Raw genomic sequence first — 20,372 nt, 5'->3', positions numbered from 1 at the left:
CCAATCCCCCAATCGGCCCTACCCTGAGCGTGACTGAGGGTGGCATCGCAACCTCCCGATCCGCCCTGCTCTGTGCATGACGGGGCGGCGCCCCAACTCCCCAATCGGCCCTGCTCTGAGCCTGACCAGGGGCTGCACTTAGGGATTGGGCCTGCCCTCTGCCACCCGGGAGCAGGCCTAAGCCAGCAGGTCGTTATCTCCCGAGGGGTCCCAGACTGCGAGAGGGCACAGGCCGGGCTGGGGGATCCCCCTCCCCCCGCCCCCCGAGTGCACAAATTTTTGTGCACCGGGCCTCTAGTTATTTATAATAGCTAAGGTGTGGAAACAGACCAAGTGCCCATCAGCAGATGAATGGATAAAAAAAGCTGTGGGACATTTACACTATGGAATATTATGCAACTGTAAAAAAGAGGGATCTCTTACCCTTTGAGACAGCATGGATGGACAGGGAAAGTATTATGCTAAGTGAAATAAGACAAATACAACATAATCTCACCGATTTGTGGAATCTAATGAACAAAATGAATTGACCAACAAAATAAGACCTGAAGCATGGAGGCATGGAACAGCCTGGCATACCTCAATGTGGGGTTGAGGGGACGAGAATAGATAAATCCAAGAATGTATATACTTATTTCCACAGCCCATGGACATGGGCAATAGGGTAGTGAAGACCTGGGGAGGGGGATGGACAGGGGCTGCGAGGAGGGGGTTAAAGCTATCAACAATAAAAAGTATATTTTTTAAAAGAGCAGTTCAGTGGCTCAAGCTGAATTTATAACACATCAATGACATGCTTGTAGTTATTAGTAGTACCCGCTTCTGTTTCATCACAACCAAGAGAAAAGAAAAAGATTTGCTATAATTAGAAAAAAAAAATGACTCTTCTCTACTAAACCCAGGTCTCCCATCTGCTGCTGTGGATGTGGTGGGGGTGAGGATGGGTTACAGAATGCTGAATGCATGGTCAGGCTATTCCAGACATTTGGATTTGCTGGCAGACTGGAGGCAGGAGTGTGCCCAGCTCTGGGAACTATGATGATGGAGATGGCCAGGATCTGGTCATAAGGTCACACTACAGCCCCTCTAGAGCAGCAGGCGCCACATTTTGTTTTCATGCAACTCTACCAATAGTAAATATCTGAACATGTATACTTATTTTTAATAATATAAATATATTATGATATACTATGCCATACTATGCATATTATGTAACATATCCATGAGAGGAAACATAAACGCCACTGAAAATTCTAATATTTTCTTCCCACACCTTACAGATTGTCACGAGCACATCTCCCCACCCACCCCTTTGAGCACAGGCAGCCTACTGCAGAGACCTGTTCTAGAACTTGGTATTTTAAGAATGAAACAATGTTAACTGAAGAGAATTATTGACTGTGTCTTTCAGAATGAGAGAATAAGGGCAGTGAGTCAGGCCTAAAAAAACACAACCAGTGGGCAGCAAAATGCAGCACCTAGCACCCATTTTTTGTGATTTTTCCTTTCATTCACTTCATATTATTGGGGCCAATTTCTATGTAAGTCTGCGTGACCAATGCCTACATTACCACCCCCACCACCACAATGACCAACCTAAAGAGGAATGGGACCATCCATTCCCCATAGTTTTAGTGAGCCTGGTTCTTCTTCCCTAAACACAACCTCAATTTCCATTACTTTCAAGATTAGAACAGATGGCCTGAGTCACCACATAAAGCCACATGCCTCCTCTGAACCAAGCCCTGGTGGCTTGTAGGAAAGAAGTAAATGTGCCAGGCTGGCCTTCAGGCATCAGTTCAGGGGACCAAGCAAATCAATCCCACCATTCATGGTTAATTGCACCAAGTTGACATCACACCTGGCTGCTCCACTCAGGGCAAGGAAAGGCAAGGCTGCCATCCCCCAACACAGTGGATTCCAAACCATGTCCCACTGAGTCCCAGGCATCCAGAGTGGTTTACAAGCTGTCTGGTGGGAGGGGATGGGCAAGGGGAAAGCCAGGCTGATAGTGCTCTGGCTTACTGCCTACTTCAACCAGAACAGAAAAATGGTTTGAAAAAGGATGAGCAGAGTATGAAAAGCGAGGGCTACTTCCTTATGAAGACTGGATTCTGGAGTTGGATGCTGAGGTTCCAATCCCAGCTCTGTCTCTTACCAACTGTAAGGCCAAAGCAATTACTTCCTTCTTAGCAGTTGTTGTCATGGTTGATGATGATGTCTCTGAGTGTGTCTTCACATCAGGAAAGTGCAGCTTACTCACTTTTTTCCCAGCTGTTTCTTTCTGTGGCTGTTTCTCTGATGCCCTGGCACCCACTTTTCCACAGATGTCCCCGAAGAGCAGCGGCTGCAGGCAGTGCAGGCTGCCATCCTGCTGCTGGCCGATGAGAGCAGGGACGTCCTGCAGACGCTTCTGTGCTTCCTCAAGGACGTGGCCAACTTGGTGGAAGAGAATCAGATGACACCCAAGAACCTGGCTGTGTGTCTGGCCCCCTCTCTCTTTCATCTCAATTTATTGAAGAAAGAAAGCTCCCCCAGGTGGGTTTTCCTCAGCAACAACAGAAATCCTAAACCAGATATAACCCACAGTTCATTAAAAAACAAAACAAACAAACAAAAACGTCTCACATTGGATTTCAACTTGAGGATTTGTCAGCTCTTAATTTATAACCAGAAAATGTTTTAAGGACCTAATTTGTGTGCTCAGATTAATAGAATTGTCAAAGTAGCATTGAAGAATGTCTGTCGTGACCCAGAAAACCTGGGTGTGTGAGTGGGAAGGAGGGAAAAGTACATGAAGTAGTATTTTACAATCTTTAAGTTTAAAAGGAAAGGACTAGATTCAAGGCCCAGGCACGGCAGCTTGCAGCAAAGTGGTTTCAAACTTGGAAAAAAATAGATTAATTTCTCCCCCAACAGTTATTCCTGTCCTTGTATTTTTCCAAGGTTTTTCATTATGAACTGTCAGACTTTTAGCCTGATTCAGAACATCTAATATGTGTGGTCATTGCTTTTGTTTGGAAATGAGAAAGTATGGGATCAGGAGAGCACCTGGAAAAAGAAAAAGAAAAAGGATAAGCTTTTATTGTGAAAAGCTCTTTGGTTTGAGATCTGCTTAGGACTGTCCCCTTCACTTACAGGGTCATACAGAAGAAATACGCCACTGGGAAGCCAGATCAAAAGGACCTCAGTGAGAATCTGGCCGCCTCTCAGGGCCTTGCCCACATGATCATGGAATGTGACAGACTTTTTGAGGTGAGTGAAAGGCTTGAACTACCTTCCTTATAGCTCTTGGAACTAGATGAGATCATTGGAACAATTTCTACACTCATGGCTTATATGTTTGTTCCTGAGTTTATAATGACAATAGTACCCTCTATAGCTGTGGTCTTTGAATCCAAGAAATGTGAGAAGGTATCTATATAATTGAGTCTTGACAGTTAAAAATATTTGGAGTTACCATGATGACAGTTTTCATGAGAACAGTTATGTCACCATCAGTTACCAGGTTCAAGGCAAGCCAGACAATTAGTTTCTTTTTAAAAAATATGTTTTTATTGATTTCAGAGAGAGAAAGATAGAAATATCAATGCGAGAGAAACAGACTGGCTGCCTGTTGTCTACTGGGGTTCAAGCCCGCAACCAGGGCATGTGCCCTGACTGGGAAACGAACCAAGACCTCTTGATGCATGGGTCAATGCTCAACCACTGAGCCACACCAGCTGGGCTGTTCTTTTATAAATATATTTTTTTTTACCTCAGGACGTGATTAGGTTCAACATCTCTGTGTGTGTGTGTTTCTGGGGTGTGTGTGTGTGTGTGTGTGTGTGTGTGTGTTGACCAATCCCTGTTAACTAAGAATCAAGAATAGCTTATGGATATAGCCACAGCTATGTTAAAGAAGAAAGTGAACTAGACTTCAGGCATACTTTTTTGTGGTACATTTGGCATTTGTAAGTGAGAAAAGTATTCTAAAGAGGTAAAGCCATTTCTAAGTCATAGTTGATGTTTCCCTTAAGTCTGTGTGCTTTAAGTTTTCTGAGCCCACATTTTGCCAAACTGAATAAAAATACATTAAAGGGAAAATATTATGGAAAATGGAAAGACTGAATGAGAAATCATTGCTATGTTTTGAGTAATAAATATAGTCTCAGAAACATATTGTGTTTCCTGCCTTTAGGAAGCCCCACCCCCTACCACCAGCTTTGCCACTGATCTTAGTAAAACATCTGGTCCACAGCACTTGGCCCATTCTGATACACACTGCTTTTTTACTAAATGACTTTGCTTTTTCTATTAGTCTCAGCATTTCTTTAACTCATGCATCTGTTGCTCTTTCATGCACCCATTGGTTCAGGTCCCGCATGAGATGGTAGCCCAGTTTCATAATTCTTACGTGGAGGCTGAGATCCATACTCCAACTCTGGAAGACCTGGGGACCCAGGTGGAGGAAAGTGGGGCCACATTCCACACTTACCTGGACCAGCTCATCCAGGGCCTCCAGAAGGAAGCCAAAGAGAAGTTTAAAGGATGGGTTACGTGTTCCAGCACAGACAATACAGACCTTGCTTTCAAAAAGGTAATCTCAGGGGTGGTAAAAAACTACCCCAAAGGAACTACATCCAACAACCAAGAAATTGTTTTGCTTTAAAAACATCCACTGTCCACAGGCTTGGCACACACATGAACATGTCAAAGACTCTTTCTAGTGACTGCGAGGTAATCATGTTGCACATAATCAGAATGCAGACTGTGAAGCCAGACTACTAGATCCCAATCCACTATCTGGCCCTTAGCTATGTGATGTTAGGCAAGTCACACACCTCTTTATGCCTCCATTTTTTCAGTTGCATAATGGACATAATAATAATACCACTGTCAGAGGAGGGCTATTTAAAAATCAAATGGGTTAGAAAGACACTTGTGTATCAATGGTTATTATTTTATGATCATTATTATTATTTTTTAATCTTTAGGATTACCATTATGAAATGGTAAACCTCAGATATGCAGAATCACTCTTTCAAGGTGCATAATTAGTGATTTTTTTTTTTTGGAACACCCAATGAAATGTGGTAGGTTTTTGTTGGAACTAGTTAACCTGTTCAGCCTTTGATGGTATCTTTCCCAAGGTGGGAGACGGGAATCCACTGAAGTTATGGAAGGCTTCCGTGGAGGTGGAAGCACCCCCTTCAGTGGTTTTGAATCGTGTGCTAAGAGAGCGCCACCTGTGGGATGAGGATTTTGTGCAGTGGAAGGTTGTGGAAACTCTGGACAAGCAAACAGAAATCTATCAGTACGTTTTGAACAGCATGGCCCCCCATCCTTCCAGAGACTTTGTGGTTCTCAGGTAAGCATGACTCTGGAGTTAAATATATTCTGTTCCTAGAGCAGATAAAGCTGCAGATTTAAGCATTTCACAGAGTTTGACCACCTAAATTCAGCCTGTAATGGGAATACTAAGTTGGCCCTCATTTCCCTCAGCAAAAACTGAATTTGCTCCATTTATGCCCAACTTCCTACTTCTTCACCTAATTTTCAGCTCTGTTGAGCTCTCTTATGACTGCTGTAATTTTGGAGCATACGGTTTATTAGGCCATAAATATTGTTCATTTCCTCAGAACAGAGTCCTAAGAATAACTGCTGTTTGTCCAGTTGTACTTTCTGCCAAATAATGTAAATTGAGTCTGACTTTCTCCTGCTTTTTGTCTTTCTCCCTCTGGAGGGTTTGTGTAACTCTCAAGATTGGAATGTAACTTTAGAATTCATTTGCATAGCTTCAGCTGTTCATAGCTCATTACAGCTCTGAAGGTCCAACTATGCTGGATGTCCAGTAGATTCCAGGGTCTGACCAAGCTTGCAAGACTGTGTCTGCTGCTGAAATATTTCTTCTGAGAGATTTATGGGTTGAGTTTGTAATGGAATGCTCAACCAGTGACAGGAAGTTTGCACAGTGGATCTGTGCATGTGGGCTGGTGAGTCAGTATTGAATCAGAAATAAGAGGGATTCAGGATACTAAAAAACTCATATAAAATGTAATTAAATCAATATATCCTTTTTTATTGATAGCTGATGGCAAACACTGTTGTTTCTCTTGGATTAGTGATATAAAAGGAATCACTAGTGAAATTCCCAAATGTATATTTAAAATATTTCCTTTATGAAACTAGTCTTGATGGCAAACTAAAGGTTACTTTTCACATAGAATATTTATGCCATGGGAATGGAGCCTCTTCCTTCCCCTTAGAGGAGGCTGAGGGCCAGTCAAGCTTGGAGCCTCCTTCCTTCCATACATCCACCAGAATGCTATTTCTTAGTGTATCCTTCCATCACCACCTGAGCAGGACTCCATTGGAGGCTTTGGGGAAACAGCAGGGAACACTGAAGACCACAATTCTGCTCTCTCATGTTTCTATTTTATTAGGCAGAGAGAGTCAATACATAATAAGTAAGGGGATAGGGTTACTTATATAGGGGGATAAGTAAGATAAGGGCAAAGTAAGGGATGGGATTTTAAATATAGTGGTCAGGGCAGAATCTCACTGCATTGATACTTGATCCAAGACTTAAAGGAGAAGGTGGGTAGGCCATGAGACTCTGAGGGAGAAGAAGTCAGAATGCAAGGAGGTAAATGATGAGCCATATGTGGTTCCTGCAACACGAATTTCTTGTGATTATGAAACAAGAAGCTAAAAAGTGGCAAGTATGGTGAGGAAGTGACATACTGAAATAATTTCTGTCATCAGAGTATCTCCCTCTTTAGGCTCACACATACATGGCTGGTCTCCTTTCATGGTTGATTCTCACATTGTCCTCTTCTCTAGTTCCTCAGGAGCTTCCAGTAATAGTTATTGCAGTTTTTTCCATTTTGCTTACACAAATGTATAATCTTCTCGTCTTTATTATTAATCACATTATCATGCATGAAAAGAGAATGGTCATGCCCATGGGGAAGTCCCTAAGCACTTGTGTGGGACTTGCTTACTCCTGACTCCTTGTTGGGAATGTGTAATAGTTTCTCTTTGTGGTATCAAAGGACAGGAGGAAGTTATAGATGAGATGACTAAGTAAGGGAATAGAATTTATGACTTAAACTGGGATGGTAATAATAAAATCTATACCCTATAGTATATATTGTACAAGTGCTCTCATAGCTCCTGACTTTCATCAACAATTTTACTCCAAATGGTAGTCCCCTCAATGCTTGAATAGCTTCAATAACAGGAACTCACTACCTCCTCATAGATCCCACTCCGTTTTTGGAAAGTGCACATTGTGAGACAGGGCTTCTCTAAAGTCAAATCAACCGTATTTATTTCTTCTCCTATTCAAGAGCCACTCAGGTATTTATAGAAAGATAGCAGTCCACATAGTCTAGTTTTCTTCAAGCTGAGCATCGCCAGTTCATTTATCCTTTAAGACTTGAATTGAGCATTATCTCCTCTAGGAAGGCTTCCCTGTGTGCCTCCCCTTCCCTTCCACATGATCCCAGAGCGCTCTGTGCAACTCCATGTCACTGCACTGACCACGATGTTTTAGAATTATCTTTGTATTTCTGCTTCCCCTCCTGGACTGTGTATCTCTGTGCCCTTGGTGGCTTCTCAGAGCTTAGAACATCTCTGTGGTCATTAGATGTTTACTGAATGAGTTGAATGAGTGCTTCCTAATTCCAAATCTGTAAGACCTCTGCAGCCTCAGTTTGTTTCCAAAGGTCTGGGTGCTGCATGGCCATTTCTGGTCTCTGGGTCCTTGGGCTGAGACCCTTGCTTTGAACTGCACTGTATAAACTTTACCCAAACTTATGGGAGTCATTTGCTTAATCCAAGTAACTAGGATTGGAATTTGAGCAGGAAAATATGTGTAAACCTCAGCACTGTGTTCAAGTCTTTCTCTCTTAGCCATAACTCTGATGTGTGGGTTGTTTCACCACAGGACCTGGAAGACTGATTTGCCCAAAGGAATGTGTACCCTGGTCTCCCTCTCTGTGGAGCACGAGGAAGCTCAGCTCATGGGCGGTGTGCGAGCCATAGTGATGGATTCTCAATACTTAATAGAACCATGTGGTTCCGGCAAGTCAAGACTGACCCACATCTGCAGGATAGACCTGAAGTAAGTGTGAACCCCTCAGGAGGGCAGGCATGGTGTTGGAGTCTCAGCTCAAGTGGCACATTTGCCTGTCTGTCATCCTGATTTCTTACTTAACTATACTTTTTTCCCCCCTAATAGCCATTAACATGCTTGTATAGATGATTATGTATGCCTCCCACTCTCTGTTCCTCTTCTCCACCTTTCCTAAGATTCTGTCATTTTCCTGGAGCCCTTTGCTCTTCTCTGTTTTCAGTTCTGTCCCCACTCCTGTGTCCATGCTTCTCGCACAGAGCAAACACAAACACCGGAGTTCAGCACATAACATGAGTCTCCTCTCTGGCGTTTCCTTTATGTCTGCCCCCTTCTGCTGCTCCCTCCAGTGCCCTCCTTTCAAAAGAAACTAACTTAAATCCAAACTTTTCAAGGCATTCATGATACTGAACCAAGTTCTTGGTCTGGTAGATACAAACTGAGTTCTCTCAGTCAATTCTAGAATTCAGTCTGAATCTTCTCAGAGGAGATGATATCATTTTAAAGCACCCAGTAAGTACTGAAAAGATAGTCTGAACACTGGGTTCTCAGACCCTCGAGGAGGCAGCCCCAGGTTGTATGCAAATGTACTGATGATCAGGGCACAAGGACAGCCCTGTCTACCATGACAAATTGCTATGTTGTGGAAAAAGACTTTCCCAATTCCTTTCTGATTTTTGTCCCCACAGAGGTCACTCCCCAGAATGGTACAATAAAGGCTTTGGACATCTGTGTGCAGTGGAAGTTGCCAGGATTAGAAACTCTTTCCAGCCCCTCATTGCTGAGGGTCCAGAAACTAAAATCTGAGTTTTCCCCAGTGTGACATTAAGCTCAGGGAAGGGGAAGTGAAAGGAAACACCTGTGGGAGAGAGTGCACTCAGGAGAAAGTGAGAGAGGACAACTGATTGACATGGTTCCTGCTCAAAATGGAAACACTGAGAAGTCAGAATGTTGAAGATGCAAGAGTTTCCGCGAACTTTCCTAGCCTTCCTGGAGATGACTATATTCCTACTAATATAATATTTTTAAAAATGAAAACATTTATCTATGTTACTTAAAATTAAATGGGTTTTCTTTGTGCATTGCCTAATTTGCTATTTAAAAGCTTCTAAGAAGCATATTCTTAACTGTAAATAAATGTATGTATAGCATATGTAAAGTGTATATATCTATCCCTTTACTGTATATATGTAAAATATCAATTTTATATATAATTGCATATTTTAAAACACCTGCCTTGCTGAGTCCCTTCCTTACATGGTTCTTTCCAAGTTGCTCTGGGCCCCACCATCCTGTAAACTGAGCAGACCTGCTGCTGACAAGAAGGTGTGAAAATGTGTAGCCTGTCAGTCTGCCCTGATGCGCAACCAAAGATGTACTAACCAAAGGCAAACAACATTAAAAGGTTCTAATATGTTGTCAGGTTGCTTTTGTTATTCAAAAAATGAGAGTGGAGTGTTGGATAAAGCAAGGAAAACAATGTGTTCTCCTTTTTAAAGCAAAGAAGTGGTGAGAAGTCACTATCAAATTTACAGCTAGATTCCCAGTTGCTCCTTGGCCCCACCAGGTGCAGATTCGATGAAATATCAGACCCCTAGAACCCTTGGAGTCAGTGAGAGACTGAACAGAATGCCTATTTCTCTGCTAACTAGAGCTGACTAGAACAGCCTTTGCATATACATAGCCAAAGGGAGCCCCTTTGTTCTATGATGTTTTCATAGATACATTTCATAATGTTCTTAAATGTCATTCTATTTGACTAGTGGCCAATTTGGTCACAGGTAATTGGCATTTTCTTACCAATGTATTGCACTGAATTTAACTCTGGACACTAGACAAAGGAAGATGATGGTCATCTAAGAGTCCTGGACCATTAATTATAGCTTCAGGGAATTCTTATTTTGTTATGTATGATGCTCTTAAGACATAATTCATTTAAGTTTTCCAATGTGAAAGACAGGTTTTAAACTAACATAAGACCAAAACTAAGTTCTTCAATTAATTTTAGAAAATATAAACAGTTTTGTTAAACCCATGTTTCTTCATTAGCCAGTCAAGCTACCTGTGCATTTGACCCTATTTATTATTATATAGACTAAGCAAGTTGACTCTCCTAAATCAATTGTTAATGGGTTTAATTTTTCTTAATTATAATTCAACAACTGTAGAGAGAAAGATAATTTATTGTGTTTGGTTTTAGATAGACAGATCTCTAAATAGAGATTGGTATCATCATTTAGCAACTGGTGTTAGAGGGAAAAAAAGAAGAAAAATGTTTTCCCCTTTTTGTATTGTATGCATTTATGTAATGTTTGCTTTTATCAGCATTGTGCAAATATTTTATTGAGAGGAATTAAAATGTTATATATGAGTTCTGTGTGGAGCAAGAAAAATCATACTGTTTGAATTATGATTTAGGAGTTTTTTGTTTCTTTGACTACCTAGAAGGTGGCAGCAAAGCCATAATGTTCCGTTGGGCAATGCCCTGTGAGCAAAACAAAATCACTTCTGCCATACATCTTAAATTTAACCATATGTGCTGGATGACTTTAATGGGCATAGACAAGATCATTAGTGAAGTTTAACCTAGTTTAACATGGGTCCTATTCCAGAAATGGGACCCTACATGTTTGGAAACTGTGCCAGGCACACAAGGATAAATGGTATTCTATCACCAACTGTAGCATGCACACAGATCATCTGGGGATCCTGTTCAAATGCAAATTCTGATCCAGGCAGTCTGGGTGGGCCTGTGATTCTGCATTTCTAATAGGCCCAGGCTGCTGGCCCAAAGACCACACTCTGAGAAGCAAGGACCTAGAAGATACTTAAAATAGAATAAAAACAAAAATGATTGTATTTCTGGCTCCCCTTCTCTTCAAATTTCCTGGCTTTTTAAAAATTTTTTACTTACACACTAATTACATCACTGCTACTAACAGCACAGTGCATCTAAGAAAAAGAAAAAGGAGGGGAAAGATGCATCAAACTTGCTGGTCAAATACCACAATATTTTATTCATAATTATTTTGCTAATGGAAATAAAATACAATATTGCATTTAAATATTATATTTATACCTCATGTATTTTCACCTCAATTGTCGGTATTCATCATCAACTATAAATAAATTACCAAAGCAAATAAATTTATATACATTAAGTATTTTCTATAAAATATACATTGATTTTCATATTGATCCTGTAAGTAGACAACCTGCTTCATGAGGAAGATTTATCTCTAAGATAGCTGTCTTGATATCTCTCCCAACTGTAAGGATGTGGTTAGCAACAGAGGTTCACTGGGTGCCTTAACCTGTATGTAAGGCATTAAAGTGATGGGTAAGGATTTGTTTTATATTTTATTGTTCTTAAATCTGGAAATTATACAAATACATTTATAGTGAAAGAGTCAGTGAACTCTAACTACATCTCACTTTCACTGAGTGGACCAGAAATTGAGACTTGATGAAGTGACTGATGGCTGCACCACCAGACCATAAAGAATAACCACATTGGACTCTGCACCTTTTTCCTTCCCTTGCACTTGTTCTGAGCCTCACTTCTAAAAGATAACAAAGGTATCCCCTTGTTAAGCAAGTAGGAGCTCATGCATCTCAGCTACAGGCTGCAAAAGCGACATCAGGCACAAAGATCATCTGTCCCCATAGAAATTATCCAAACTCTGCTTTCTGCTCACCTTCCACACTCCCATTACTTGAAAGTTTTGCTTTCATAGGCAAAGGAGGAATTTCAATTGCCACTTTTCTTCTTCTATGTGAGAGAAGAGAACATTCTATTGGCCACATGCTACAAATGTTGTCCTAGGACCCTGGATCATATGAATTCAAACTTGATTATGAACATACTTCATGAAATTTTTAGTATGAAACTGTTCTATTTTTGATACTTGGCCATAGAAAAACTGATCTTATGACTTTTTCTCAGGGATACAATATAAAGGGATAAATTAGACCACAACCAGAAGGGCAACTTGCTGACACAAAAACAAAACCAATGTGTTTTGCTGCATAGGAGTTATGAAATAAATACCGGGAGTTACAGCATTTTTTTAATATATTTTATTGATTTTTTACAGAGGAAGGGTGAGGGATAGAGAGTTAGAAACATCGATGGGAGAGAAACATCGATCAGCTGCCTCCTGCACACCTCCTACTGGGGATGTGCCCGCAACCAAGGTACATGCCCTTGACCAGAATCGAACCTGGGACCTTTCAGTCTGCAGGCCGACGCTCTATCCACTGAGACAAACCGGTTAGGGCTTAATGTTGCAAACCATTGAGTTTAAACAACTGACAAGGTGTGACTTTTGACATGCCTTAGGCTGACTGCTCTACACATTGTTTTAAAGACAGTGATTACTTCCATTCTAACAATCCCACCCAACAGGCCACCTATATGCCTACTACCGGTTATAGGCACCTCTCACCAACACCAAAGAGGTGTTACTGGACAGGACAGCCCCCTGAGTCAGTAGAGGGGGTTGCCCCAACCTCGATCCTTATCTTCTCATATAAATGAATTTATATGAGAGACCTTGACTGCATTGTGAAAAAACAATTAATTAAAGCATGCATCTTTATTGAAAAAAAACAAGCAAATCTATACATCTGGCTTACGAAGTGCAGACAGGCTCTCAACTCATCTGAAGAGCAAGTTGAGTGGGGGTCTGAGGCATTATATACCCTCCTGTCTATAGTCTTTAAAATTCCTGTGATGACTATTTTGGTACAGATTAATTCTCAATGTCCCTTTTTTTTTTTTACTTTGTTGTGGCTTTCCCGGAATTCATGAAAAGCACCTGGCAACTTTATTTTACCAAACCTTTAGACTGCTGGCTTCTCTGCTTAGGAAGTAATACGAACCTTTTTTTCCTTTCCCCTTTCCCTCTTCCTTTCTGCATTTTTTCATTAGGGAGGTGTGTTTTTTTTTTAAACCATTTTCTCTGTGTCCTTGACTGGGGAAGATAATGGTTTGTTAGTTACAAACTGGCTGCAAATTGCCCACACTGTTTGGCCTTGTTTTAACTTTCCTGTTTCAGTTTCCCTACTTCTCCTGCCCTGAAATCCTGTAACATATTTCCCCCATCAGAGACTTCCATCCCTAAAATCTTTTAAGGTTGATGAGGGAAGGAGGTCCATCTTCTGTAATTACTTCATGCTGTTAAGGGGTGTAGAGCCTGCCTGTGTTAGGGTATGGAAGCCTCTTCCTATCTGACCTAACGGAGATAAGGGAATGGGACTTGAGACTAGAACAGAGAGGCTGTTTGTTGATTCTTTTAAAGTAGGGAATGGGCTAGAATCCCTGAAGCATCATTGTCTTGACATGGAGTTATTGCTTCCTAGAAGTGACAAATTTGACAAGAAGGTTAGTGGATAATTATATGGATGCCCAGCCATTACATTACTTATCTGCAATACGTTTTTGTTTCTTGAAAATGAGCTTGAGGTCCTCGATGGGTTCACAAGAGTAGGCCTCAGGTTGAAGTTCCCGTGGTTACTTATAAGAAATAAGTTTAATTTCAGAGAAGTAACCTTGTAATTTTTCCTTTAGGTGTAGTTTTTATTTTCATGAGACCTATGGGTAATATAGACACCTAGGACTTTGAGGTTTTTGGCATAGCTTGGCTAGAGTCCTTTTTCCTTAGCTATATCAGTCTGGCGGTTCCTTTCCTTTTGTCCTTATTTGTTTTACTTTAATATATCTACTAGTAATTAGGCTTCTGATTTGGGATTGTATCACCCCCTGGTCTGTATATGTGGTATTGACTATGATGGCCAGTTAATTTATTAGTATAAGCCCTTGCAATGTCTCTTATGTGTTGTTCTTCATTTATAGTGCAGCAGTGGAAGAGAATAATTTGTAAATTACTCTAAGTTAAAAGTCAGTGTCAAGTGACTAAAACCCTGTGTGAATTTGCTAGAGTCCTCAGAAAACCAACCAAATTTTTCTTTGTAAAGGGCCATAATACCCAGGGCTTTTGTGGGGAAATAATAATTGGTTTTGAAAAAAATTAAAGAGAGCTTTTTTTCTCTTTTCATATATTCCTTTTTTTTTTTAACTTGCACAGACCTTCTGTGATTTACATGGATTTTTGGTGACTTATACATACCCTTTGTAACGTTCATAGTCTCTCTTAGTTTGTTTCTTTTAAAACACTTGGCTTGGGCATTTCAGAGCCTTTAGTTTAAAAGAGCCTTCCCTTTTTCTTCCTCTTTCAAGGGGAGGCATGCCCTCCCCTTTAGACTAGGCAAGGTGTCCTGCCTAATAAGGGAATGGGATACCTTGGATCTATAAGGGGGACAGAGAGGTGCAGCAGACTTACAGATGATTGATGACAAATTTATTCTTCTCCCAGCCATGCTCCAGAGGCAGAAAAGCTAAGGATTTTATGTAGTGGGTCAAAGTGTGCTGCTTGTGAAGGAAGCTCCCAGAGGCGGTGAAACTGCTGGTCGTCACTCCTATTATGTGCCTCGGATTCTCTCCCCAGCTGTCTAGAACAGCCATGAGGACCTGGAGTGCTGGGGAACCAGCCCTTATGTGCACCCCCTGGATGGGTCAAAGTTTAATTACAGTTGTATTCTGGGGTCCCTATGAGGCCCCTACACATCTTAGGGTTCAACTCCAGAAACCTCTGCAAGGTCCTTACTCTCTTAACGACATTGGAGAGTCTCAAACCAGAGGGAGGAATTTGCCTCATTGATCTTTGGAGCTTGGGCAGGGACCTAAGCACTCATCTGGTTTTATTCTCAATTTTCTGCCCCTAGCACAGGCCTGGTATGTTTTGCAAATTTCTGTTATGCTGAAACCACTTAAAACCCAGTGGCAAAACAGAAAAAGAAATCCCCAAATGGGCTGAACTCACTGCAATCCATCGGAGAGAACAAAGGACAACTGTGCAGCAATTAACTTGTAGCAATCCACCTCAGATCCTAATCACTCTCCTTGATCTGAGTCACAGTACAAAATGTTATAGTCACCTCTCACTGACTCCAAAGAGGTGTTACCAGACAGGACAACCCCCTGAGTCAGTGGAGAGGCCTGTCTGCAGCCTCAATCCTTGTCTTCTCATATAAATGAATTTATACAAGAGACCTTGTCTGCATTGTGAAAAAACAATTTATTAAAACAATTAAAGCATGCATCTTTATTGCAAAGCAAAGCAAGCAAACCTATACATCTGGCTTATGAAGCACAGACAGCTGTCAGCTAATCTGAAGAACAAGTTGGGTGGGGGTCTGAAGTATTATATACCCTCCTGTCTATAGGCTTAAAAATTCTCTGCTGGTATAGATTAATTCTCAATTACTTTGAGAATTATTATTATTTTTTTTACTTTGTTGTGACCGTCCCAGAATTCATGAGATGCACCTGGCAACTTTATCTTGCCAAGCCTTGAGACTGCTGGAATTTCTGCTTAGGGAGTAAAACAGCCCTTTTTTCCTTTCCCCTTTCCCTTTCCCTTTCTGCATTTTCTCACTAGGGAAGTTTTTTAACCATTTGCTCTGGGTCCTTGGCTGGGGAAAATAATGGTTTGTTAGTTACAAGCTGGCTGCAAATTGCCCACACTGTTTGGCCTTGTTTTAACTTTCCTGTTTCAGTTTCCCTATTCTTCCTGCCCTGGAATCCTGTAACATACCCATGTCCACAATGTGCGGAGCTGAGACTCAAGATCCTAAGAAATTATGCCTCTCTCTACCTGATTTCTGCACAAAATGTTCACTTGATCAACAGAGGTGCTGATATGAAGACGCAGTTGGAACAGAAACAGTAACATAAGTAGATTATCATTATTCGTGGCATTCCTGTTCTGTAAAGTCACCATGAACACTCAATTAGCAAATACTAAGCCACTGCTCCTAGCAGAAATACAAAGGTAGGTTTCTACAAGCCTGTAGTCACAACATTTTTGTCAACCAATCAATATATAATTTTGTTTTATGTGTGATTCTGTTTGAAGATGCCTTACTTAACATATATTTCTTACAAATAATTTTCTGCAATATTTCTTTATAATTAAATAATAATCAAGAAAGGCTCAATATTTTCCTGACCTTGGGTAATGTGACTTTATTTTTCTTTGGCTTTAAGCCTCACAACAATATTTTCCTATTATACTTTTAAAAATCCCTTCTCCCTCTGAGGTTTGACGGTCTGTCTCTGGATCTAGAGAAGCATTGATCAGACCATCAAATCTTAGAGGGAAGATAGGGTAGGGGGAGGGTAAGGGGGAGAGATCAACCAAAGGACTTATATGCATGCATATAAGCCTAGCCAATGGACACAGACACCAGGGGGGTGGGGGAGCAATGGGGGGATAATGACACATATGTAATACCTTAATCAATAAAAAAAAGAAAAAAAAAGATTGATATCCCCCCCCCAAAAAAAATCCCTTCTCATTTCATGAATCCACAAATTTAGCCACTTTCTATCTTTTCCATAGCTTTATCATTCACTGTCAGTGTTACTTTAATACTTTCCAGAACAGGCTTGCACATCAGTGAATTTCCTCTCACTTTTCCCGGATGTACCATACTGTCAATTCATTAACATTAAACTCACAGCCATAGCACTAAAACTCATACCTGAACAAAGCTTATCTAATACACGCATTTCCTCTATAAGGCATACCCCAGCCTTCTTGCACTGAGGAACCCTAGACAGCACTTCAGCACTATAACTGGGTACAGTTTAAACAGCAAAATCACAACCAAAAGCACAAAAATGACAAAAACATGGTACTAAATAGTCCGTGAAAAGGATACTTCTTTACAGTATGAGTGCTGAAGCAGGAAGGCAAAGAGCCACTTTGTTTGATCTCGGCTGGGCATGTTTATGAACATCAGTGACTCTAATTAATTTTGTGCCACTCTGCACATAAACAAGAATGATCAGGAAATACAATGAATGTTGAATTTGGAGTAGGCATGGAGTAGGCATGGCCAAGACTTGGAACCAGTGGTTAGATTGAGAATGGATTGGTGTGATGAAGGGCAGAGTAACAATGGAAGGTCCATCCAATAGAAGTTGTAATAGTTCAGGTAGGAAATATTTGTGAGGAAAGAAGTGGAGAGGTTTTGTAAGATATTTCTGAGCTAGTATTATCAAAACTTGTGTATTAGCTGATTGTGGAAAGGTAGAGAAATGGAATTAGTTTATGATGACTCTGAGTTTTCTAGCTTGAAAAAAAAAGTGTGTGCTGTAAGACCTTTAACTGATATAGGGAAAAGAAGGAGGAAGAGCAAACAAACAAAAAACAAAGAAGGAAAAAGACTAGGTTCAAAATGGGCAGCAGGGCAGGGAAGCAACCAGAATGAAAAGGGTGATTATTTTGTTACCAGATGGGGGTCTGGGCCCAGGGCAGGTTTTCTTAGGGCCCCCCAGTAGTGTGTGTGTGTGTTCTTGACTTGTGTAGAGAGATTTCACAACATGAGTCCAGGTGGCTTTTAAGAATATGTTTAGTAAAGCTGGGACAGTGAAATAAAGGGAGGGCTTAAATTAGGACAAGCAACAGGAGGCGAAAAGTCTGAGAAAAGGAGACCTTGAAGACAGATTCAGGAGGTTAGCCTGGTCAAGCTGCTGCTGCCCACTGCTCCCCCAGTTGCAAGTCTCATGGAGACCCTTGGAGCTTAGAAGAAAAACAGCAAAGATAAAAGGTGTGGGTGTGCTATAGCAAGAGACTGCCGTGGCTGCTTTGTCTTGAGGCTGTTTATCTCTCTTTGGCCTGCTGGAATCCTAAAGGAGGTTTGTGGGAGGGTCTTAATAGAATATTCATTGGCTTTTCAGGTATGTCCTTCAATATATTGATTCACCAAAATGTGTGTATAGAAGAGTCAGAGGTTTTTTTCCAGTTAGTTTCACTTTTAAAGAACATCATCAAGAATATCATTGAAGGGGGACCAGAACCAAGGTGGTTCTGTCCCAGGATGGTCTGGAATGTAAACCATTTGCTCCTAATTGTCCTTGGTTAGGGAAAATAAAACCTTGTGATTCATTAGCTGTCTGTACATTGCTCAAATTTTAAAACAATTTTTAAAATATACTTTTTAGTGATTTAAGAGAGGAAGGGAGAGGAAGAGAGAGATAGAAACATCAATGATGAGAGAGAATCATTGATCAGCTGCCTCCTGCACACCCCCCACTAGGGATTGAGCCCACAACTCAGGCAAGTGCCCTTGACCAGAATCGAACTTGGGACCCTTCAGTTGGCAGGCTGCCAAACCAGCTAGGGAAATTGCTCAAATTGTTTGGCCTTAATTATTTTGTCTCAGTTTCCCTTATTTGCTTGTCAGGAAATTTCCCTAGCTTCTTACTATACTGCCTCAACTTGAGTTCTGATCATATAGTGCTTGCAATTGCTGTGAATCATCCAGGTGATGATGCCCAGCTGCCAGTTGGACACACAGGTCTGAAACTCATGAGAGTGACCAGTGCCCAAAGTTATAAGTATGTGTATTCGTTCACTTCAGTTGTGTCATTCCCTCCTATTCTGACTTAATGTTCTAGTGATATCAAACCACTGTTTCACATCTATAAGCCTTTGCATTGACCATTTCTCCATCTTTTTGGTCATGTGGTAGTCTATTTATTCCTCAAAACCTTATTTGGGCATTATTTCCTCTATGGACTTTTCTGATCACTCCTCTTAAATCCACCTATTTCTTTATATATTTCGCTTATGCTATGAATCAGCCCCCACTCTGGGTATGAATGGACATCATCACCTGTAGGGAGCGACTATAGGGTCAAGCCTCAGACTGACCTGTGGCAGGGCCACCAACAAGTCCCAGCTTGGAGGGAAGAGCCCTCCTAGCATAATTAAGCTTGACCTTAAAGTCCTCCCTAGTTCCTTTCTAGGTAACTAATGGGCTGTGGGAGGTGCAGCAAGTGCTGCCAAAACAAGGTGAAACTCACAAGAACATTATAAACATGTTGACCACTTTCCTTGTTTTGCTTTGTGTGCTCTGACTATAAAATAAAGCTTTGGCTTGCAGGCTAGGTCTCTCTGTGTCCTCATCCAGGCTCAGAAGATTCACCTAGCCCCAGCTGTATTCTCTTTGTCTGTCTTCTTTAATCCTTCACTGCCTCTCCTCAGGCTCACCGAACCTGGCCGTGCTGGATGTGGTTCAATCACCTTCAGGAAAGGGCTTGTCAACTCCAAGCCCAACTCACTCCAAGGTTCCAGACCCCAGTCTTCATAATGTGATGAACACTGGATCTGATTGGTGAGAGGAATTAATCTCAGCAGAAGATCTGCCTTCATCTAAGCATTGATGGTGTGGCTCAACCCAATAACTCCAGAAGATTATCACACAATGGACATACATTAATTATTTTCCTAAATCTGGTTTACCCTGAGGTGGAGCCCAAGCCATCTTAAAGGGAGGAGCGGCAGAGGCCAGGAACACAGACACACCAACACACAGACTGACCTCGAGCACCATGCAGAACCTGAGCAATGAGCCAGCCATAACTCACAAGGGATTTCCTGACCCTGCCATTAGTGTCATGCTACTTCGCCACTGGCTCCCAGACATTCACAGTGAGCACACACCAGAGAGACCTCCCACACTGTGCCTCCCCGCCCAGGCTCCCAGACCCCACACTCCTGGATCACACGCTACAGGACCCTGTGCTCCAGGACCCCGCATTGTGAGTGCAAACTGGAGAGACCCCATACCCCTTCCTGCCCAGGCCCCAGGGCCGCGCTAACAGTGCAAGCCTAGGGCACCCGGGGTGGCACCATGCCCAGGCTCCAGGACAACACTGAAGATGCAAACTGGAGACATCCAGTCCAGCACCCCACCCAGCCCCAAGACCACACAGCAAGTGCATGCCAAAGGGTTGTAGGGCACCACCCTACTGAGGGCACTGGGGCCATGCTGTGAATTGCATACCAGAGGGTGCTGGGTCCTCACGGGGAGTCACACACCAGAAGAACTGTGCACACACTCCCACAGAACCCAAGCATCTACAGCAGACAACTGTGGTACCAGGTCCATGGGGGAAGGGAATACAATTCAGAGCAGAGACAATAAAGGCATGAGACTCAAGGCAGACCCAGCTTCTGGGATAAGGAGTCCTGAACCATTGGACTGCTAGGGGCTTCTACTTCTTGGACCTCAAGAAGGTTGCCCAGGGCCTGACAGAGATAGCAACTCACATTACATAGAAACAAATACAAAGAACAGACAAAGTAGGGAGACAAAGAAACAATCCCCAAAGGAAAGA

The 20,372-nt window shown here is 41.8% G+C and overlaps 1 protein-coding gene across 1 annotated transcript in view; it reads left to right on the top strand.

Annotated features, from left to right (window-relative positions):
* Positions 1 to 11,266, top strand: part of STARD13 (StAR-related lipid transfer (START) domain containing 13) — a 227,053-nt gene extending 215,787 nt beyond the window's left edge. The window contains exons 9-14 of the mRNA XM_005883140.2: positions 2,328 to 2,538; positions 3,141 to 3,255; positions 4,358 to 4,579; positions 5,133 to 5,350; positions 7,934 to 8,110; positions 8,809 to 11,266. Of these exons, the coding sequence (XP_005883202.1) occupies positions 2,328 to 2,538; positions 3,141 to 3,255; positions 4,358 to 4,579; positions 5,133 to 5,350; positions 7,934 to 8,110; positions 8,809 to 8,926 (1,061 nt within the window). The 3' untranslated portion in view covers positions 8,927 to 11,266. The remainder of the gene's footprint in view (positions 1 to 2,327; positions 2,539 to 3,140; positions 3,256 to 4,357; positions 4,580 to 5,132; positions 5,351 to 7,933; positions 8,111 to 8,808) is intronic.
* Positions 11,267 to 20,372: the final 9,106 nt, after the last annotated feature.

Source organism: Myotis brandtii, unplaced genomic scaffold, assembly GCF_000412655.1.
Source record: "Myotis brandtii unplaced genomic scaffold, ASM41265v1 scaffold77, whole genome shotgun sequence".
NCBI classification, from domain to species: Eukaryota; Metazoa; Chordata; class Mammalia; order Chiroptera; family Vespertilionidae; genus Myotis; species Myotis brandtii.
Note: the sequence above shows the minus strand (reverse complement) of the source record. Positions and strands in the feature narration are given on the sequence as shown.